At 36.5% G+C, this 22,892-nt stretch overlaps 4 protein-coding genes across 8 annotated transcripts; 2 read left to right on the plus strand and 2 right to left on the minus strand.

Annotated features, from left to right (window-relative positions):
* Window positions 1-2,299: 2,299 nt before the first annotated feature.
* LOC111779388 (receptor like protein kinase S.2-like) lies at window positions 2,300-5,126 on the minus strand. Its single transcript, XM_023659552.2, has one exon. It carries the CDS (start codon window positions 4,949-4,951, stop codon window positions 2,447-2,449), a length of 2,505 nt encoding a protein of 834 aa, XP_023515320.2. The 5' UTR covers window positions 4,952-5,126; the 3' UTR covers window positions 2,300-2,446.
* Window positions 5,127-10,246: 5,120 nt separating this feature from the next.
* Window positions 10,247-15,767, plus strand: LOC111778229 (uncharacterized). 5 transcript variants are annotated; one of them, XM_087118842.1, is made up of 8 exons: window positions 10,247-10,405; window positions 10,744-11,113; window positions 12,453-12,689; window positions 12,833-12,911; window positions 13,665-13,827; window positions 13,902-14,027; window positions 14,116-14,525; window positions 14,616-15,767. In XM_087118842.1, exons 2-8 carry the CDS (start codon window positions 11,025-11,027, stop codon window positions 15,636-15,638), a joined length of 2,127 nt encoding a protein of 708 aa, XP_086974968.1. In that variant the 5' UTR covers window positions 10,247-10,405; window positions 10,744-11,024; the 3' UTR covers window positions 15,639-15,767. The 5 variants fall into 5 exon arrangements, with proteins under 5 accessions (XP_086974968.1, XP_023513695.2, XP_023513696.2 ...); XM_023657927.2 differs by lacking the exon at window positions 10,744-11,113; XM_023657928.2 differs by lacking the exons at window positions 10,247-10,405; window positions 10,744-11,113 and adding an exon at window positions 11,130-11,519.
* A 1,667-nt stretch (window positions 15,768-17,434) lies between these two features.
* Window positions 17,435-19,063, plus strand: LOC111778197 (uncharacterized). The gene is made up of 2 exons (XM_023657887.2): window positions 17,435-18,115; window positions 18,639-19,063. The coding sequence occupies exons 1-2, from the start codon at window positions 17,435-17,437 to the stop codon at window positions 18,882-18,884; spliced, it is 927 nt and encodes a 308-aa protein (XP_023513655.2). The 3' UTR covers window positions 18,885-19,063.
* Window positions 19,064-19,567: 504 nt separating this feature from the next.
* On the minus strand, window positions 19,568-21,104 carry LOC111778941 (ethylene-responsive transcription factor ERF062-like). The gene has a single exon (XM_023658955.2). The coding sequence runs from the start codon at window positions 20,858-20,860 to the stop codon at window positions 19,658-19,660; it is 1,203 nt and encodes a 400-aa protein (XP_023514723.2). The 5' UTR covers window positions 20,861-21,104; the 3' UTR covers window positions 19,568-19,657.
* Window positions 21,105-22,892: the final 1,788 nt, after the last annotated feature.

The raw sequence follows: 22,892 nt of genomic DNA on the forward strand, positions 1-22,892 counted from the left end.
CCCAACCAAACCAATGATGTGTTCTGACTTATGAGGATTGGTATTTGAGATTTATGATATTTTAGTATTAATGTAAAGAACAACTCGACAACTTAACCTAACCCAACTGGAAAATAGAGGTTTGGGTTCGACTGTTTACTCTTTTGAGTTGCGTTGGGAATATTTTATGTTTGTAATCGAGTTTAATGAGGTGTTTGGAAGTTGAATAATCCATTTTCACTTACTCTCATCCTTTATTTATTTATTATTTGTTTTAAAAACTTTTTCCTTTTTAATATCAGTATTAAATTTAATAATATGTTTTAATTAAGAATATGGGGAAACATGAAAAGATTGATTGGGATTTGAGGGTTGGAAAAGTGGGTTTTAGAGTTGGTAAGCACTCAAAGCAATGGCCTTTTTGTTTTTATTGGTTGTTTGGGTTGGAAGTCTAATATAATTACTCAACATCCAATAAAAATAAATTTTAAATTCATATTTAAACATTTAATACATAATCAAATGTAATCCTATAAATGTTAAAGATAAGATAAGAAGTAATGTGACACCCGAGTATAAGAGAGATATATATTAATTGAATCTGAAGCCATACAGCCGTTTTAGGGGAATGTCATGAACTCATATTCTTTGTCCTGTAAAAGGCTCAAATCTCCGGTTTGTCCTGTCAATTTAACTTCTTATCATCTCCTAAATAAAAATATTAAACCACCAATAAATAGTTGACGTACTCATATGAATCAAATTAATTCTGATTGTATCAATAATTTAACATGAAATTGGCCCACAAAGAAAAAGTGCAAATTACACCTTTTGCAATTTGTATTCTAGTTAATGCAATTACAAATTTATCCCTATATTTCAAGTTCCATTATATAAAATTTTAACAAAATAACCACGCTCATAGACCCACCCACACAGTAATTTTATTTTTTACTCATTATAATTTAATTAAATATAAAATATAATAATATTTTTAAATTTAAAAATTGTTCATTTTGAATTTTTTTTTCCCTTTCACAAATTCGGGAGAATTAGCGTTGAATAATTATTTGGACTTGGTCTAATATTTATCTTATAATATTCTAAAATAAAATTCGGCAAAAAAAATAAAAATTAATAGTCAATTTTTTTTTTCTTAAATACAATTCTTAGTCAATTTTTCTTTATTCTCAAAATTGAATATACACGTTGGAAATATCGTTTTATCACTAATTTTCATTGGCAAAAACCTAACTAATATACTATTATATATATTAAAATTAAACAATTATTTTAGATAAATAAATTAAATAGGACTCTGCATGATTAAATTTATAATTTTACCTAATAATTTGATCACTCTAATTAATAATTCTTATAATTATAAAGATTTGACTCATAAATATATTTGACATATAAATTTTAAATTTGAGATTCATAAAATGTTATTATTTAAATATTCAATGACGATTTAACGATGTGACACAAAAATAATATTAATTAAATAAACATGAAAAATAAAAAAGATAAAATCAATGGTGACGAGTTAAAATACATTTCCTTGTTCATTATATATATAATAATTTTCTAATGGTATCAAATGATTATTAAGAACATGTAGGCAAAATTGAATGTTTGGGCATAAAAAAATCTTCCAAATTTGACAATTTACCCTCAAAGATTTGAAATCGGCTCAGTTCGGCCAATTTCACGTTTGATCAAATTTGGTAGGAACATGTTTGAAGAAATCAAAACCCAGAAGGTAAAATTCAGCTGGATTTGGTTTTGAGAGTTGAAATTCAAATGGCATCTATAGAAACCCCACGACTTTTCTTTGTGTATTCATTTATCTGACGCTGGTCAATCAAGAAAACGTCAGGCTTTTTGTACGATTCCTAAATCTCTCTTTTCAACCGTCAATGGCCTCTGAAGATTCATGGGGCGGCAGGTTTTTGTTCTACTTCCACTTTCTGACCTTTTATGCAGTTTTGAGTAAATTTTCTGATCTTGGTTACTCTCGATTCGCTTGCATTTTGATATGAACTCTATGAATACATCAATTCTCTAATGAACTTTGCATTATTTACTGTTTGTTTTCTGAATTGTTTTGAGTGTGTAAGACTGAATTCTGACATCATGACTTTTGTACTCAAGATGTTCGATGAAATGCCTGTGTGGTAATCATGCGAGTTAAAAAGGCAGAAGAGCCTTTTATTGATTATGCTGCCATTATTTAGAACCAAGTATGGATAGTTTCCCGTTTTTTTATTGCATTTCAATGATTAGATTGGAAAAGGCTATTGGTCTAAGGCTGTGGACGTGCAAGAAGAACACAATTGACTGCTACCTTGATACTCAAAATGGAACATCAAAAGACATACTTGACTGTTATCTACATTACAAAATATGAACAAGAACTCTGTGTAGAGATCAAAGAGAGAGAGAAAGAGAAAGAAGAGAGAGTTTTTCACTGTATTCCCAGAGCTTGGATCCTCTTAACCAGTGACAGAGAAGTTGCATTTCTCTGTTTCCAACCTTCTATGCTTTCCATTCTTTGTTCTTTAGAGAAGCATTGGTCATTTCCGTCTAGTATTTTAACTATCTGCCTCATTTTTGGTCTTGAATCTGGGTTTGAATGAGTGCAAGTGATTCCTAATCTCAGCAGTCTCATCAGTTCTTGGTGGTTGTAATCTCCATCCAGTCTTATATCCGCTAATTCTTCCAGTGGTCTTTTCCGGGAGAGGAATTCATGGACCTTCCACACTAGCAATACCTCTGGACGACGAAAATCAACGGCCATTTGTCCCGTTACCACCTCGAGCACCACTACACCAAAGCTGTATATATCAGCTGTCGCGACAGCATCTCCAGAGTCTAGATACTCCGGCGACATGTACCCGAAAATCCCGCGAGCTGATTTGCTTTTATCTATGGTTACGTGATGATTGCCGTGCTCGTTTCTTGTTAGGAATTCTGCAAGAGCGAAAGAACTCAGCCTTGGGTTAAGATCAGGATCTAGTATAACAGCTGATGAAGTGATGTTCCTGTGGATGACTTGTTCATCCCATTCCTCATGAAGATACAGAATTGCAGAAGCCAGAGATTTGATAATGTTGTATCTATGGCACCATTGTAAAGCTCCTTTGTCATGGTGGAAAAGCAGGTGGCTCAAGAGACGGTCAGCTGAATAATCATACACCACAAGCATCTCCCCTTGTTCTGTGCACCACCCACGAAGCTGAATCAAGTTTCTATGGCGAAGCCGGCCTAAGTTTAGGAGTTCATTCGAGAATCTCTCCCTTAGCGCAGGACAAGTTTTCATTCCAAGCCGCTTCACTAGAACATGGTGGCTGCTGTCAAGGAAGCCATGGTAGGCAGTTCCGAAATCGAGCTCGGCCACTCTCTGCGAATCGGAGAAGTTATTGGTGGCTGAAATAATCTCCTTGAATGATATTTCTCTTGGAGTTTCAATCATTTGAATGGTTTTTGATCTGTCAAGAAACCTATCAGAATTGTTGGTATAATTGTTATTGATGCCATTCTCAGCAGTCATATATATGGTTTCTCCATTGGCTGATGCAAAATCTGAGCAATTAACTGTGATTGTTGTTGTGTCTGATCTTGTCGCCGTGGTTATGCTGCTGCTAGTGCTTCTAGTTGTACTGCCACCGGTGGGGGAAGACAGAGAAATGTACTGAGGATGAGACTGAAACGACGGAAGAGCCGGCAAATTCCCCATCAGACCACCGGAAAATGCTTCCACAACCCATTTCATACTTGGCCTATACTGTGGGCTATGGAGTGTACAGAGAAGACCCAAATGGATCAAACGCTCCATTTCAATCAGGTTATAAGACCCATCTGGCAGCCGGCTATCACCGGCGAGCAGCAGCGTACCGTCGTCGGAGAGCTTTCGAATCCAATCGAGCAAGATAATCTGATCATCAGGACATGTAAGGTCCACTGCCCGCCGCCCAGAGATCACCTCAAGAACCACAATTCCAAAGCTGAAAACATCAGATTTTGCAGTGGCAATGCTTCTTTTCTGGAAACTCTCCGGTGGGAGATACCCAATTGTGCCGCCTATTTTGGTGGTTTCGACCAGTCGGAACTGGTGGTGGCCCATCGATGGCATCCTGTATTGGTACTCAAGTTCATGTTCTAACCACCTTGCCAATCCGAAATCACCAAGCCTAGCGTTATAATTGGAATCAAGCATCACGTTGCTGGTTTTAACATCTCTATGAATGATCTGAGTCTCTAATTTCTCGTGAAGATAGAACAGAGCAGCAGCCAAGCCACTCACGATTTTCACTCTCTGTTTCCAGCTCAGATCCGTCCCGCCGTTCTCCGGCCGCCGGAAAAGTGCTCTGTCTAAGCTCCGGTTAGGCATATAATCATAAACAAGAAATAGCTGGTCATCATGAACACACCACCCCCGAAGCCGAACAAGATTCCGATGCCGGAGATGGGCCACCGCCACCAGCTCCGCCACAAACGTCTTCTCAAACTTCTCCCCTTTTTCAGCCAAACATTTCACAGCCACCAGAGTTCCATCACTAGGCAAATTCGCTCTGTAAACTTTCCCAAATCCCCCACTGCCAAGAATTTCCTCTGCACAGAACCCTTTGGTTCCAATATAAAGCTCCGCAAAGCTGAAGATTCTGGGGTTGTCACCGCCGACTTTCTCAGAAAGCTGCACTCCATCGGTGTCGTGAAACACACCGCCGCCACCGACGGACGGCGTCAACTGTGTGGATCCGCCGTAGCAACAGGAAGTAGCCCTTTTGAGGTCTTGGAATTTGAAGAAGGAATCTCGGAGAAAGGCTTGAAATTGAGACCAACAATCTCGATTGCGATGCTGTTTGTTTTGTTGTTGTTCATTACTGGGTTTTTGAAGCTCTTCACGTTCAAGCGGCTGGACTTCGTTGAAGTCCGCCGGTTTAAGGAAACAGAGGCGGTTCAGTTTCATGTTTGATGAAGAAGAAGAAGAAGAAAGGGAAGAGATAGTGTGGACATGAAGGGAGGTTTTGGAGGAAAGGTTTGAACTTTCGCATATTTGTATTAATTTTGGGTTTTATTTTTTAATTTTTTTAATTTTTTTAATTTTTTAATAAAAAGTTGTTTGGTTGCATGGTTGAGTTGAATGTCATCAAGTAGCCAAATTAGAACCCACTTTTTAATTTATTTATTTTTTTTAAATTATCAGAATAATAGTCTTTATTTTTCCAAAAAGATAATAAAAATAAAAAAAAGGAAACTGAATCCTTTACTGTCCACCATTTGGCAGATGTTCCCACGTGTGGCATGTTTGTTAGGAGAAAAGGTATGTTCCTTAATGGCTCAATTTAATTGTACAACTCACCTCTATTCAATTCTAAGTTTTTTTTTTTTTTTTTTTTTGCCAAATTAAAAAAATATTTTTTAATTTTGTAGTTTCATTAAAAATTTTATAAAAATTAAAAAAATTAAAAAATAAATAAACTCTTAAATTTAAAAAAGAAATGTTAAAAAATATCTTACCAGCGGTAAATATTTTATTTCAAAAGTTTTATTAACCATCTTAATTTTTTTAAAAACTTCAAAATTTTTAAAAAATAGCGTTAAAAGTTTGGAAGTAATCGATTTTCATCTATATATTCATGGTAACAAAATTTTGAACTTTTTTTATAAGGGTAAAATATGTTAATACTATTTTTTAAATTTAATAGATATTTTTTAGATATATTACTAAGCATATATTTTTTAACTTTTTAAAAAATTGAAGGGTATTAATGAAATTTTTTAAAGTTCAAAAGTATTTTTGAAATACGATTAAAATTTCAATAATATTTTTTAAATAAAGAACTAACCTTCCTTTAAAACTATAAAAGTATTTTGTAGACTATTTTAAAAGTTTAAAGGAATTATTAAAACTTTTATTTCGAAAAAAATAATAATTATATATATCAAATTCTAAACTCGTGTTCCTCTGTGAGTATAGTCTTCACATTTAAAATCGAGAGATAGTAATGTAACTATGTCATAGAAAAATATCGAGGCTATCAAATACCGAATCTAGACTCTAAATTCTGATCATAAAATTATTCACAAACAAGTGTCCGAGCCATTGTTCTTTTTACCAAACTTATACGCATTCCATTTTAATTAAATAATTACACTTAAAATTTTATTTTTTCGATAGAGTGAATCAAGAAATAAACGCGTTAGTATATATCAAGTCGAGAAAACGCCAATCTAAATGACACAATCAAACTAGCATTTTAACTTATGTGTCGTGTCGAGTACAACATTAGTAGAATCACGTTAAATGAACATAAAACGCTCGAACACTCTATTTCATAATAATTTTAGTTTTATTTTTGAAGAATCGGTTTATTTCCTCACGCGATTTTAATGAAATATTTGAATTATTAACCAAATTTAAAAAATAAAACCGTTTTAAGTAATCTAATATTATTTTCTTAAAAAATAAAAATTTAAAGATAATGACGTGGAATTGGAGTAGCTCGAACTATTTAATAAGTATTATTTAAAAACAATTTAAATCATCATGACAAGCTTTTAATTTTAAGGAAAGTAAAAGTCAAAGGAAGACGGTCCACATGGGAAAGCGGTCCGGTCCAAAACGGCTGACTAAATAATGGCGGATTACCCGGCTGTCAGAAACTTATCCCCCCTGCATGTACAGTCACGTTAATCACGGTCCAACCACAACCGTTCATTGCGTGGATCCTGACTGTCAGCCTTCATTCTAACTGTCACAGTCCCTCCAACCATTATTTAAAATAATTATATACCAAAGTTTGGCTCATAAAATACAAATCAAAGCTACGCGTAAAGTTCTGTTTTTTATTGTTTAATTATTTCATTCAATTTTTATATTTAATTTCAATGATTTGTGGGAGAATGTTCAAACAGCGTGACAAAATTCTATACATTTAATAATATTTATATTAATTAATGCAACAATTTTTCACGAGAAACAATATGGAAATTATTTAATATAAATAATAAATTAAGCATAACTTGACGAACGAACAAATATTTAAAATATACATGAATTAAAAGCAAAACTAAGAGATATTATGTCCCGTTGTTATCTATTGTGTTCGGGTTTTAAACGTAAATCGAGTTGACACGTGTCTAATTTTGATCACTTAGGGAGGGTAGTGATTAGGGCTCGTTCAAAGAAAGAGTACATCAATCACATCTAAATTAGAGCGATCATGAAAATAGAATGATTGAGGAAGACGTAAAATAATTGAAACTTTTGGTTTTAGGAGCGAGAAGCAGTAATGTGGCTGTAATATCCCAAGCTCACCGCTAGTAGATATTATCCGCTTTTGCTCGTTACGTATCGTCGTCAACTCCACGTTCGTTAATAGTCTCGTAACGTGAGAATGCTTAAATTAATTATATTTTAATTAAAAAGTAATTTTATTGAAAAGAAAAATAATTTTTTATTTTATTTTTGAAGCATTTATTTTATAAGTTCACAATTGCTTTTGCTTTATGTTGGTTGAAAGTTGGAGTTGGGTTACCTACTCTTTGTATTTAATAATATAATAAAAATAAATGCATTTTTTAAATTCTTTTTTAAGCAAAATATATTATTTAATTTTAAAAACACATTTGTCTTTACTCTCTTTAGTGGGAAGGAGATGAAATCCCTTCAACCAACCTTTGTTAATTTTTGTCCTTTTCCCAAATAAAATAACCATGGTTAAAAAGAAAATAATTAAATAATAGTTATATTATAAATTAATTATCCCTCCACTAAACTTAAAAATAAAAAATATCTTAAATATATAATATATTATTTTATAAGATTTTTTTTTTTAATTTCTATCCATTTTTTATTTATAATATATATAGTAATGATTTAGTTATTTGACTTTTACATAAAAGAATTGAAAGTTACTATTTATAAATTTTATTTTTTATCATCGTTAATTAATTAATTAATTAATTAATTTTTTTTTAAATTTTAGAAGGGTAGGTTTAACTGTTCAACCAAATGTTTCAATTACAAAATTTTAAAATATTATTTTTACCCATTTTTTCTTTTTGGATATTTATTAATATAAATTTAATTTTCCCACCAAATGAGTTTGAAATTTAATTTATTTTCAAATTTAATATTATTCTTAGATACTTGATTAAAGAAAGCTTCAAAGTGGTTGACATAAATTACATGTTAAACTATTGATAACAAAAGCTAGAGATGTAAAAAAAAAAAAAAAAAAAAAAAATGATGTTTTTCTATACGCTCGTAAGTTGCTTAAGTAGGTAATACTCATTCAACGATTGTTGCCCATTTGTGCTAGCTACTTATTTTTTCGAATTTTGTATATCTTCAGAAGAACGGGATTGAAATGTGCTTGCAAATTACCGTGATCGATGCTTAAGCCGTGAGTCAAGTATCGGTGAGGGTAATTTGTGAAAATCCGATAGACAATGTTGTTGTCTATGTGCTCGTAAGTTGTTCAATTAGGTGATATTCATTCAACGATTGTTGCCACGGTTTCGAATTTTGGTGCGTTCGTGAAAAATAAAAAAGGTGGGTTTTTGGTTTTCCACCATTTACAATAGTTTCCACAATGATCCTTTTATGATTTATAATTATTTTTGAAGTCCTTTTGTGAGTGGTTGTATTCAACTTTTAGGGTTTTGTAGCGTTGAAATTTAAACACAAAAGGAACAAGAAGACAACAATGCTGTTCCTCGTGCAGACATAAAAAAAGATATTGTTGGAATTTTGTATGAAAAAATCAATCCATTTGATATCCCTAAACCTTCTCTTTTTTTGTTTCTCTTATACAATCATCATTTTTATTAACTTATCTTCTATCAAATCATCGTAATTTTTTTAATTTTTTAAAAATAATTTTGACATAAAAATCATACTCAATTAGATCTAAGAACTCTCGTAAACGTTGTAGATATAAAAACTCATGGACCACAAACGCTAAACCCTCAAATCAAGACGATTTCATTCCAAATCATTGTGACTCAGAACTTGATCTAAAATATTTATTAAAAAATAAGACTTTTAGATCTAAAATATCTAAAAATCTTAAAATAATCAAAAACCATTTTGAGGAAAAATAAAATTTAGATTATTTTGTTGATGGAATGTCTTTAAGACATAAATTAAGATTTCAATCACTCAAATAAAATAGATCTTATCAATGATTTTAAATTTACGACCTAGATGAGATAAAGTTATAAAAAAAAAAAAATTTGACTCAGATACTCAAATACTTTTATAGTTAGAATGAGCATAACTCAACTGATATAAAATACACGACATTCATCGATGATTTAAAATTTTTTTATAATAAATTAATATTTATTTTTTTATTATCATTTCAAAAGTTTGGTCAAACCCATTTAAAAAAATAAATTTTTAATTCAATGAAATATTTAATTATAAGAAAGATAAATAATAATAATAATAATAATATTCACCCAATTTATTGAAAATTTAATTTTAAAAAAAAGTTGAAAATCTCTAATCAATTACTCTAAATATATGAACATGAAATTAAAAATAAAAACCAAATTTGAACCGATAATAAAGAAAAGGGCTTTCGTGGGTAGGCCCACTGGGCTTTGATGGGTGGACTGAGAAAAGGCCCAAAGGTTACAAGGGCCCAAATTCTCAGGGTGAACTCATCAACCTTGAGCCGACCTCCCTAATCGAAACGTTCGAGAAGAACTCGATGCTAGTGTGATACTTGACAAAGAAACAGTCTCGTATATTACCATCTCGAAATTTTTCGTATTATAAAAAATATAAAAAAACATAATTTCGAAAAATTCAACTTCAAAAACTATTTTTTTACAAAATAAAATTTCAATTATTTTTTTATTTCACCATATTAATAAAAATAAAAACATTCCATTTTAGATGATAATATATATTTTTCTATCGAATTTGAACCTTAAAAAAAAATACTAATTTCCTCTCGACCAATATTAAAAAAAAAAAAAAAAAAAAAAAAAACTCAATAAATGTGGTCCTCTTAATTTTACATTTATTATCACTATAAAAATTCTTTTAAAAACTATATTTAATATTATTTCACAAATTAAAAAAAAACCATTAAATCATTAAAAAAAATTTGAATTAATTTTTTTTAGTATGTAGTTGAAAAAAATGAAATAATAAAGTAAATACCAAAATAATGAAATTTAAAAGAAAAAAACCGAAAAAAAAAGGTTATAAATACAATTAATAACAGTTTTGAGGATGAAGAACGAACCCGAACGCCCCGCCATAACGTATTCCTCATTTTCCTCCATAACTTCCGTATTTTTCAATTCCTAATTTGCCCTTCTCCTTCATCCAATGCTCTCGGTTACTTCTTGTTCTTGGTTTTCTATCGCATCAATGTCCTCTTAATTAGCACTGGTTATGGTTAGTTCTAATCCTTTCTTCTTTTTCATAATCTTTCTATTCTTTTCTTTTTTTGGGCATTTATGAATTTTCAATTCATCTTTTCTTCTCTTTATCTCTAAAGTAAGTATCCTTTCATGAATTTTTTTTTAAAAAACGACTGTTTATTTTGTCATTTCATCATCTGGATTGTTTGCATTTTGCATTTTCATAATTCATTTCAATAATACACTGTTCGAACACGGATTTAGTAACCATTAATTTCTACTCTGATTCGTGTTTTTCAATGTGGGGTTTCTTTATTTTAATGAATGGTTTCTTGAGAAATCTGCAAGTTTTGAAATCTGATATGGTGTCAGATAATGGGGAAATAGGGAGAAGAAGAAGAAGAAAAGAAGAAAAGAAGAAGAAGAAGAAGAAGGAAAAGTGCTTTTTGGCTTTGTCAATATAGAGGAGACAATTGTTTAATACCCATTAGATATCTTTGGAATGTCAGGGAAACGTCAATAGCTCTGTACTAGGCCTGAAACTTTCCCTGTGAGAGGGATTTATTGCAATGGCGCTTCTCTTAGCCTCCTTTTTCTAGCTTCTTTTTTCTAGTTCCTTGGGTTCAGCCCCCTTGGTTCTCTGAGATCAATTCATGGCTGTGGCAGCTTTGCTGCTGAGCCATTTTCTTTTTTGGGTCCTTGAATGCCTACCTTATTACTTGGAGTTATTTCATCTGTTCAGGTAGTTGTGGTGTTTCTTGTTATCTCAGTTCTAAACTTCTAATTTCCTTGAGGTTTCTGTTGTTTTTGGCCATTTATGAATCTTTGCATGCGATGTATAGTTAATTCAATCTTTGCATGGGTTATGAATCTCCATGAAGTTTCTGTTTGTATGCTATATAAAGGGAATTGTGGGAAGATTATCTTGGTGACTGGAGGAGAAGAATCAAAGCTGTTTATACATGTCTCTCTCTGATTTTCTCTATTGGTTTAAAAACCTTCCTGTGAGCTGCCTTGCTGTTGGTATTGTATGGTTTAATGGTTCAAGTATATAATACCCATATTCTCAGGGCATTCTTCAGCTTTCATTGTGGAACGAGTAAATAACATTGCATACTCAACGGCTATTGATACTTCTTGGATGTGAGGTAGACTGAATAGAAGTCACTGATAGTTCTCCATCCATTTGGGGCATATCATTGTTGCATCTGTTCATTTTGTTAGCCTATGACATTCATTATAAACGTGATTCCACATTGGTTGGGAGATGAATGAAACATTCGTTATAAGGGTGTGGAAACCTCTTCCTAGAAGATGTGTTTTAAAAACGTTGAGGGAAAGCCTGAAAGGGAAAGCCCAGAGGACAATATCTGCTTGTGGTGGGCTTGAGCGGTTATTAATGGTATCAGAGCTAGACATCGGGCGATGTGCCAATGAGGAGGCTGAGCCTCAAAGGGGGTGGACACGAGACGGTGTACCAGTAAAGATGCTGGACTCCAAAGGGGGTGGATTGGAGGGGGGAGGGGTTCCCACATCAATTGGAGAAGGGAACGAGTGCCGATGCTGGGCCCGAAGGAGGGTGGATTGTGAGATCCCACATCGGTTGAGGAGGAGAATGAAGCATTCTTTATAAGTGAGTGGAAATATTTCCTTAGTAGACGCGTTTTAAAAACTTTGAGGGGAATGCTGAAAGAGAAAGCTCAGAGAGGATAATATCTGCTAGCGGTGGGCTTGGTGTATAATACATTAGCGTTTCTGCCCTTAAGAATGAGCACAATTACTATACATTTTGGGGGTTTCTTGTCGTTCAAAACCTTTAGACAGCCAATGGTTCATATCTTTTCCCAACTTTAGGCATGGGGATTTGGGGTAGATTCATTTATTTCATCATTTTTCACATGTACCCATTACAATTGAATTAATCAGATGTAAGTATCACACACTCTCCATTTCTACTTCCACCTTAGTTTCTAACATCATTATGATTCAAAAGGCCTCTCATTTGAGATTTGTTCAACCTTTTATTGCTGTAGTGTTGTCTTCAAATTTTGTTTATAACACTGTGAGATATGTGCTTGCAGAGTTGATCGGTTGATGGTAGAAGAGGAAAGAACTGAAGCAGGCTGGGATAGCAAGAAGGAGTTGACCATGACATCGACTTCTTCTGCTGGGGGGAAGCAACTGGCCGTGGTTGAAGCTCCTTCTAACTGTGTTCCATACCCGCCACCGCAAACGACGTATGAGGATCTCATAGCCGATCCCAAGCTCTTTATGGCGTCCTTGGAAAAGCTCCATTCTATTATGGGAACCAAGTTCATGTACTTTTCTTCAAAATCTCCTCTTTTACCTGCCTTGTATTCCTGGTCTTGACATGGAAGTAATGTATGATTTTGCTTGTTTGAAAGATTTTTCAAACAAGTTCATGCACTTCTTATGTTTCACTTTTACCTCCCAAATGCAGGATCCCCATTATTGGTGGGAAAGAACTGGACCTGCATCGGCTTTTCGTGGAGGTCACTGCTCGTGGTGGCCTTGAGAAGGTAAAATAGACTTGCTATGAATATTGTGATCAATATTTTCATTTCTGAAACTTGATGATTGATATTTAGAGGGCATATATAAGGTGTTTATTTGAGTCTATTTCCAGCTTTTTCGTTCATTTGTATGATTGTTGAATATCTTTAGAAGGCTGTGGTTTTTTACTCTTCAAGTGATCAGTTTTGATGCTATAATCCTTTCTGAAAAAAGGGCTTGGGTTCTAAAAGAATGTTTCGTTCCTCTCTCTAATTGATTTGAGATCTCACAATCCACCCTTTAGGGGCTCAACTTCCTCGCTAGCACACTGCTCGGTGTCTACCCCCCTTCAAGGCCCAGCGTCCTCGCTCGCACACCGCTCAGTGTCCACTCCCTTTGAGGCTCAACGTCCTCGATGGCACACTGCTCAGTGTCCACCCACCTTCGGAGCTTAGCATTCTCGTTGGTACACCGGTGGAACCTAGCTCTATACCACTTGTAACAGTCCAAGCCCACTGCTAGTAGATATTGTCTTCTTTGGGATTTTTCTTTCGAGCTTTCCCTCAAACGCGTCTGCTAGGGAGAGGTTTTCACACCTTTATAAAGAATGCTTTGTTTCTCTACGTAGTCTGTTAGGGAGAGGTTTTCACACCTTTATAAAGAATGCTTTGTTTCTCTCTCAAATTGACGTGGGATCTCACAGAATCTCATGCATAGCTCGTTGGGTGAATGGATAAAAGTTGAATCGTTCTAGTTAACATCTGTTGAAAATTTGGCAGGTTATAAGAGAGAGAAGATGGAAAGAAGTAACTTCAGTTTTCAAATTTCCTTCGACAGCCACCAATGCATCTTTTGTGCTGAGGAAGTATTATCTCTCATTAATTCATCATTTTGAACAGATTTACTTCTTTAAAGCCGTGGGATGGACACCAAAAGTTTCTGGTACCCTTTGTTAAAATAGAGCACCCTTCTTTTTCCTGAAGAGCATGCCATATTCTAACATAACAATCTTTCAGATTCCTCTCCAACCCCAAGTGCAGTGCCAATTCCGACACAAGGGACGATGACCTCTATGTTGCCGCCATCCAATCGGCCAGCACCCCAGCAGCAGCCGCAGACTACTGCAACCGAACTTCCAGCAGGTGTCTTCTTTACGAGTTCGTATGATATGCCATATAAGTACACTTAGTTTCTCTGATTCATAAACGGATAACTCTTTTCAACTTACAGTTGCTCCGAGTTCGGTACCACCAGCGGGAGGGTTTCCGGTGGTTGGAGTCATTGATGGAAAATTTGAAAGCGGATATCTCGTTACTGTTACTGTAGGAAATGAGAAGCTAAAAGGTGTGCTTTATATGACTCCTCCAGAGCAACCTGCTCAACAAGTGTTCCAGCCTGGTAGTGTTTTCACCAAAGATGGTACTACCTCCACTACACCAAATGCTCAGCGCCGTCGCCGGAGGAAGAAATCCGAGATCAAACGAAGGGATCCAGCTCATCCAAAGCCGAATAGAAGTGGCTACAATTTCTTCTTCGCCGAGCAGCATGCTAGACTCAAACCATTACATCCAGGGAAGGACAGGGAGATAAGCAGAATGATTGGTGAGCTTTGGAATAAACTTAATGAGTCTGAAAAAACAGTAAGGATTTGCAATACCTCTTTAGTTTAGAATCTGTCACATTTGGTAATCTGTCACAGCCGGTGTTGATAGTTTTTTCTTTACTTGCAGGTTTATCAGGAGAAAGCTATGAAAGATAAAGAACGATACAGAATTGAGATGGAGAATTACAGAGAGAAGCTGAGGACAGGCCAAATCATCAGTCATGCAGTGCCATTACAGCAGCTTCTTCCTGGGACAGACCTGAATATGGTCTATGCTGCTGACAAAAACGAAGAAACCGAGGGTGGCGAACATCCTCATATGCCGTATAATGATACAATTTATGTTGAAGATAAGGAGGAGGAGGAAGAAGAGGAAGAGGACGAGGACGAGGATGAGGAAGAAGGTGCAGCAGCACCTCAAGGAGTTGGCAATGTGGATGTTAACGTCTTGGCTGAGGAGGAACGCTGCGAGACTAGACCAGAACCAACAACAACAGCCATTATACAAGAGAGTAGCACGGTCAAGGACGATAAGGAAGTTTTCGCCGGGCATTCAGTGGTAATGGTGGATGTGGCAAATGAAGAACCAGAACCAGAACCAACAGCAACAGCCATTGTAGAAGATAAGGAAGTTTTCGCCAGGGATTCGATGGTAATGGTGGTGGCTGCAAATGAAGAACCACAACCAACAGCTACAACCATTATAGAAGATAAGGAAGTTTTCGCCGGGGGTTCGATGGTAATGGTGGAGGCTGCAAATGAAGAACCACAACCAACAGCTACAACCATTATAGAAGATAAGGAAGTTTTTGCCGGAGATTCGATGGTAATGGTGGAGGCGGAAAATGAAGAACCAGAACCAACAACAGCAGCCATTATAGAAGATAAGGAGGTTTTCGCGGGGGATTCGGTGGTAATGATGGAGGTGGCAAATGAAGAACCAGAACCAACAACCGCAGCCATTGTAGAAGATAAGGAGGTTTTCGCCGGGGATTCGGTGGTAATGATGGAGGCGACAAATGAAGGAACAGAAGCAACAAGAAGAGACATTATAGAAGATAAGGAAGTTTTTGTGGGGGATTCGTTGATAATGATGGAGGCAGCAAAGGAAGAAGCAGAGCCAACAACAACAGCCATTATAGAAGATTAAGATAGTAGCTAGCTTACCACCATTCCATTCATTGTCTCTAGCTTACCACCATTCATTTCTTCTAACCTTCCATTACTTGTAAAGAATCTCTTTTGTTTTGGGAAGAAATTTTGGTTGCCTTTTGTTCAACATTTCAACTGGATCCTTCATTCCCTACTTTGTTTCCTACTAGTTAACCTCCCTATCCAGGTTTGGATGCTGAACGAAGGGCACGCGTCAATCATGTAAGTCACCCCACTGAATTTAGGTAGGATTTGATTGGGATGCATGCATGCTAGAATATTTACCTTTGGTAGTTAGTTTTACCATGAAATGAACCTAGGTGATTAGAAAATTTAGAGCATGGAAGCATGACGTATATAATGCTAGTATGTTTTATGTTTTACGCTTTATGAATGTTTATTTCATGTTGAAATAAGGATGAGAATTTGTGATTTGTGCTCTGGGTGCTTCATGAATGTTATTACCTTTACTTTGAGTGTTCTGTTGAGCATGTATGTTTATTTTCTTTCCCCTAGGAGCCTACTAGACCACCATGGCTTACGAACCACCTTAGGAGTATCCTTGGGCTGCTAGATGTGTGATCGATGTCAATAGCTTTGTGGGGGAAACATGTTTTCTTTTTTCTTTTTTTTATTTTATTTTATATATTGAAGTTTGATTGAACCTAGCCATTTTGCATAGGGAATGAGAGACCCACGTCATACAACCCATTAGCTGGATGAGTTGGATGAGGGGTCGGGAGGGGTCGCACCCCCCAATGAGAGTGACTGACTTTATGGACCTAGGAGGTTTCAGCTCACCCCAGGTAAGACACTATATAGCCTCATAGAGCCATGCATGAGGTATTGCCTCGTAGAGGGACACCAGTCATTCATAGCTCGACTTAAGGAATTCTCAGGATTTCAAATGAAAGGACGAAGAACTAGAATAATAACCCTAAAGGGATAAGATTAGAATCAAAGTCCTAGAGCCCTTGGGAATCTGTTAAGCCTAGAATGCGATGAGACCCTACAAGTAGGTTACCAATTGAGTATAACTTTTATACTCATCCTTGCTACATTTTCGTTTTTAGATGCGTGATTCTACGATTTGAGAGGGGGCATGTTTGAGAGACGTGGAAATAAATGATTTGATAAACTTTCTTCTTAGGAAATAAATGATTTGTGTTGGTTTTTTCGGGTTTTTCATGCATACACACTCCACTAAGTCACACCTCATTTTTAAAATTTGGGTCATGACATATCATTATTTAATTAGGTAGTTGATAGACCAAATAAGTATAGAGAGACATTTATCATCATTTATTTAGGTAGCTGATAGACCCAATAAGCACAATAGCAGTTTCGAGCCGAAGATGTAAAGTTGGATGAATCTCCAGTGGTTCCTTCCCTTCCTCTTTTTCTGATTGATTAGGGTGGCTCTCATCTCATCGATGAGATTGATTAATAATTTTCAAGTTATTATGAGAAATGTTCGAATTTAATGAATTTGATCAATATGTTCGGTGTAAAATAAATATTAAATTGATTGTTCAACGACTAAGATACATTAATTTTTTAAAAAATCTTAAAATAAAAAAAAAAATATTGTAATTTGATTATATTAGTAGTAAATGCAATGAAAAGTGAAAGCCAATCAAAATGAACCACGTCACCTTTTCCTGCAGAATTTTCCAATTCGAAGTCAAGTCAAGTCAACGTTTATTTCTACCCTTCTTTTCTCTCTTTAAGCCTTTCGGTCTTCTTCTCAATTCCTCCCTTCGCGATTCCGATCGAATCTATCTATCTCCGCCAATGGTTCTTTCCCTTCTCTGCTGTTGCTTCTCTACAAAATCCTCCTCTTCCACCGTCTACAACCGCCTTCACACCCCGCCGCCGCCTCCTCTTCCGATCATCCACGGCGACTACGCCCAGCCAAAGCCTGCGCACCAACTCCCGATTCCGATCGTCGACGAAGTCTTTAAACAGCCAGAGGATTCACCGCCTCGTGTTCCGATCATCCACGGCGACTACGGCCATCCAAATCCGCCGCAGCAACTGCCGATTCCGATCGTCGACGAAGTCTCTAAACAGCCAGAGGATTCACCGCCTCGTGTTCCGATCATCCACGGCGACTTCGGCCAGCCTATGCCTGCGCAGCAACTGCCGATTCCGACCGCCGCCGACGAAGGCTTTAAACAGCCAGAGGCTTCGCCGCCACGTCCTGGTAGAAATAGCGACGGAGATGGCGGGGACGGGAGTGGAAATGAAGAAAAAACAAGTGCGATGTATCGGATTGAGAACGAGTTGAGAGCGATGAACGAGGCGGCGGCGACGCACTGCAGCTTCGGGCCGGTCGGAGCGGATATTTTACGGTGGGAAGGGGTTGTGATTGGGCCGGCCTTTTCTTGCTATGATGGCGGTATTTTTCACCTTTCCATTCAATTTCCCTCCAACTACCCCTTGAGCCCTCCCTTAATCAAGTTTCTTACCAAGGTTAGTTATGTCTATTCTCGTCATTTACATTTCTTATTTTTCTTATATTTTCTGAATTTTTCCATAATTTTAACTTCTTGTATCTAAATTCTTATAATTTCAATTAAATCTTTAAAATAATTAATCTAAAATTTATGTATAATAGAATTCTCGAATAAAATTTTGTGTTTAATGGGCAAATGAAATAATTAATCTATTAGAATTCTCGATATGGTACTGGTCTTGGTCTTCAGAGATGAAAAAATCTCGAGCTAGACTTCTAAGATTATACCATCAACTGAAGACCTATTTCGTGAGTCGACTTTTCGAAGTTGAAAACATAACGAATAAATTCTTTTGATGTCGCAAAACAACATTCAAACTTGACTCTTCCCACTCGAAAGATTCTAATCACTTCAGGTCGGGAATTTGGGTGTTTCTTATATGAAAGCAACCCGACATTCCAAACTTAAATTCAGCTCAAAATTTGGATAATTTTTCATTTGGAAGATTTGAACAACTTTGTTTGTGTTTGATTGAACAGATCTTCCATCCGAACATACAAGAAGATGGAACCATTTTGATCGATATATTGACAGACAATTGGTCTCCAGCATTGACCATTGAAACACTAATGCTTTCCATATGCTCAATTCTATCAAACCCAGAACCTGATGAAAGCTCCATTAATGAAGCTTCAAGAATGTACCTCGATCATTGGCTCAATTACACTAAGATTGCTAGAGAATGGACCAAGCAATATGCAATGGGAAACCCACCTCCTCCCTAACACCTATCCCTTCTATAAGACCTTGTATTTGATTGGGTAGACAAACCTAAATTGTGTCGGTTTGATTCAATCTGAGTTAATGGGTTCGTGTATTTTAGGTCGACTAAGGTAGCTCAGCTTGTAAGTCACTCTAATGTATTGAGGCATACGTGTTTTATATAGTTTGAATTTTAAACTAATTAGTGTATCAATTGAAAATCTATACTGTGATACTCATGTAAAGGAGGGTACATGAATACAGAGGCTACATCTGAATGAGAGTGATTCCAAGGATAAGAATGCTTCGTTCCCTTTTGGGTCAGTGTCCTTGCTAACACATCCCTTCGTGTCCACTCCCCTTCGAAGTTCAGTCTCTTCACTGGCACATTGTCTTGTGTCCACCCCTTCGGGGCTCAGCCTCCTCGCTGGCACATTACCTTGTGTCCACTCTTTTTGGGGCTCAGCCTCCACATTACCTCTTTTGGGGCTTAGCCTCCTCGCTGTCACATTACCTTGTGTCCACCCCGTTTGGGGCTCAGCCTCCTTGTTGCCATTCAAGGTTTATAAAACGCATTTGCTAAGAGAGGTTTTCACACGTTCATAAAGAACATGTTTCGTTCTCCTCTCCATTCAATACGGGGTTTTAAAAAAATATAGGAAAAGAAAAGTTCCTCCAAATAAATCATTAAGAATTTAGAAAAATCGAAGAACTGAAGAAGAAGATTGCATACGATTCCTATAGAGTAGAGAAGAACAGTGAAAGAAATAATAAAAACCAAAAGGGATAGAGAAATTTATGAATCAGAAACTAACAGAGCATCCCAAATCGTATCCATGTCCAAAGATGGCGTTGTGCTGAGTTGAAGATGTTGTTCAATTTCAAATATTTCATCTGGGTTTCTCTTCAACTCCCCTGTTTCAGATCCGCCATTGTTGCCGCCGTTCCCCGACATGTTTTCCGGCGAAATCCTCGTCGGATTCTGGCTCAAGTTGGATCTCTTCTCTGAAGAAGATGAATCAATGGTGGGTATGGTGGTAGTCGCGGCGATGGTAGAGGAGGTGGCAGTCTTTTTTCTACTGGTGTTCTCTTGACTGATCGTTTTCAGCTTCGCTTCCAGCAGCGCCGCCGTGGTTCGATTGAGAGAATTGGATTTCAGGCGGTGTTTTTGGTCGGGGAAATTTAAATGTGCAAATTCCCCTCTCAGCATATAGGCGGCGGTGTCATAAGCTATGGCGGCTTCGACGGCGGTATCGAATGTCCCGAGCCAGACTCTCGTCCGGTTTCTTGGAAGTCGAATCTCCGCCACCCATTTCCCCCAGTGCCGCTGCCGGACGCCTCTAAACAACTTCCCAACCGCCGTCGCCGTCGACTCTGTTTTGTGATTCCCCTGTTTTCTCCCACTCTGTTTCATCGGCTGCGTCTTCGTCGCTCCCAGCCAGAAATCGCTGTAATTTCTTGACGATACAGCAGCAATGGCGGCTGCTTGGCTCTGATTCTGATTGTTCTTCAGCCATTGGAGCCCATTTTGAGCTTGAATTTGAAATGGGTTTCGAGGGGACGGATCAACAATGGCGGATTCTTGAAGAAACAGAGTCAAATTTGTTGAATCTGTTCGAGATTGAAACAGAGTCGGAGAAGCCTCCAAGAAATTCACAGGAACAAACGCATCTCCATCTGGGTGAAGATTACTTTCAAACTTTCGAATTCCTCGAAAGTTTTCGATCAAATTCCCACCAGAAATCTCAGATTTTTCGCTCGAAAACAGTCGAAAAGACGACGAAGAAGAAGAAGAAGAAGATGGGGATTTCGATTGATCATTACCATTAGAATCACCATTTTCAGAGCACGAAGCTCGAGCTATGGAGCTCCAGAGAATTGGATCGCCATGAAAGTAATATCCAGAGACGAATTCTTCAAAAGACGACGAAGAAGATGATGAAATATCCTTAGGAATGATGTTTTTGAGTTCTTCAATCAAAGGGAATTGATCCGCCATTGTTGAAACAAGCAAAGAAGAGAGAAAGAACAAGAAAAAGAAGGGGAAATACAGCAAACTGAAGGCATTAATTATGCCTTATACATATAAACAAGAAAACAGAGAGAGAAACAGAGATACACAGAAACTGCGAAGGGTATCTACTTTTTGTTCATAATAAAGTTATCATCCGACTCAGATTTGTATTTTCTTTGGGGTTTTCATCAAAAGAATAATCTCATTCCATTTGCTTCCACTAACTCCTTTCGTGCAACCCATCTCTCTGCTGCTTCTTGTTCTTATGGTTCTCCAATCAGTGACTGACAGCTCAGCTCTGTTTTTTTCTTGATCTTATGGTTGTCCATCAGAGACTGACAGCTCAGCCCTGTTTTTTTTTTTTCTTGATCTTATGGTTGTCCAATCAGAGAGTGACATATCAGCTCTGATTTGCTTACGTGTCAGTTAGGGTTGGATGGATGTCCTCCATGAAAGTAACTAAAAGAACCTCAAAGGTTGAGCTTTTATGGAAGAACTTAGAGTTTTGCTCTTTAGTCACTTACCCATGTGTGAAAGTTTCCACTTTTTTTGCTTTTTTTTTTTTTTTTTTGGGTTAGATTAATGGTACCTCGTTCTTTCTCTAATCGAAGTGGGACCTTCCAATCCACCTCGTTCCATTCTCTAATTGACGTGGGACCCCCCAATCCATCCTCTTCGGGGTCCGGCGTCCTTGTTGGCACACCGTCTCATGTTCACCCCTTCGAGACTCTTTCCTCGTTGGCACATCGCCTCATGTCTGGCTCTTACACCATTTGTGACAGTCCAAGCCCACTGTTAGCATATCTTGTCTCTTTGGGTTTTTCCCTTTCACGTTTTTCCTCGAAACACGTCTACTAGGGAGTGGTTTCCATTTGTAACAGTCCAAACTTACTATTAGCAGATATTGTCTCTTTGCGTTCTTCCCTTTCAGGCTTTTCCTCGAGGTTTTATAACACGTCTACTAGAGAGTGGTTTCCACACTCTTATAAAAGAATGTTTCGATCTCCTCCTTGCACTCAATTGGAAACATTATTATGAGGGAATGATTGGAGGGTTTTGTGAATAAACAAATGGGAGAACTAAGAACTTATTGGGTTAACTTCATTTGGGGTGTCTTTTGAGATGGGTTTTGGGGCACTCCAAAGCTCCAAAATTTGAGCTTGAAATGATTAGAAGTGTCACTTTTTGAGCCCTTTTAAGCTAACTTATTGGCTTTGATCAATGCCATTTTAAGCTTACTAAATGAAAGTGAAAGAATTTGAAAGAAAAAAGAAAACCCATTTGGAAGAACTTGATGATCTTAGAATAATATGAATATATAATTGAGTTAGCACATGCATCAAGCTAAGCTACCTCTCTTGTGTAATATAATACAACATTTGAAGCCAAAAACACATGGCCATCTCCTTCCATTGCTTTTGCTTTTGCCCTTATTCTTTTATTCCTTCAACGTTTTCATGGACCACTCCTACAACGAACCTGATTAAGGTCGGATTAAATAATAGGAAAACGACACGCTTTAAAACTACCCGTCTTTGTCAAGAACAACTAGATCGTTTTAATTAACATTATCTAAATCTAACTCAACTAGATCTGGTTGGAACTAGCTTAATTGTTTCCATCAATATTTAAGAGATATCCGCTATGATTAGGTTGGTAGTTAGGAGAGGACGACAATTAAGAAAGAGTATCATCATGGGTTCCAATTAAGGACATAGAGAGCTTTTCAAAATGGACCATTTTGGACCATGTTTCATAAAAAAGATGGCTTGGTTTTGTTTCTTAAGCTATTAGAATAATGTCAACATAACCTATAATTCTTGACGGGACGTAACTTTGATATTCGAGTAAATGAGAGATACATGAATGAATCGAGACCATTTCTGAATGAAAGCAATCGTTAAGATAGTATGACTAAGAAAGACTTAAAAGAATTGGAAGTTATTACTTATACCAACAATGTGCACCTTCCTTTTCGTGGTTCAATCATAAAAACTCTAAAGTTAAGCGTGTTTTT

Source organism: Cucurbita pepo, chromosome 17 (genome assembly GCF_057944985.1).
Source record: "Cucurbita pepo subsp. pepo isolate OVF chromosome 17, ASM5794498v1, whole genome shotgun sequence".
Lineage (NCBI taxonomy): Eukaryota > Viridiplantae > Streptophyta > Magnoliopsida > Cucurbitales > Cucurbitaceae > Cucurbita > Cucurbita pepo.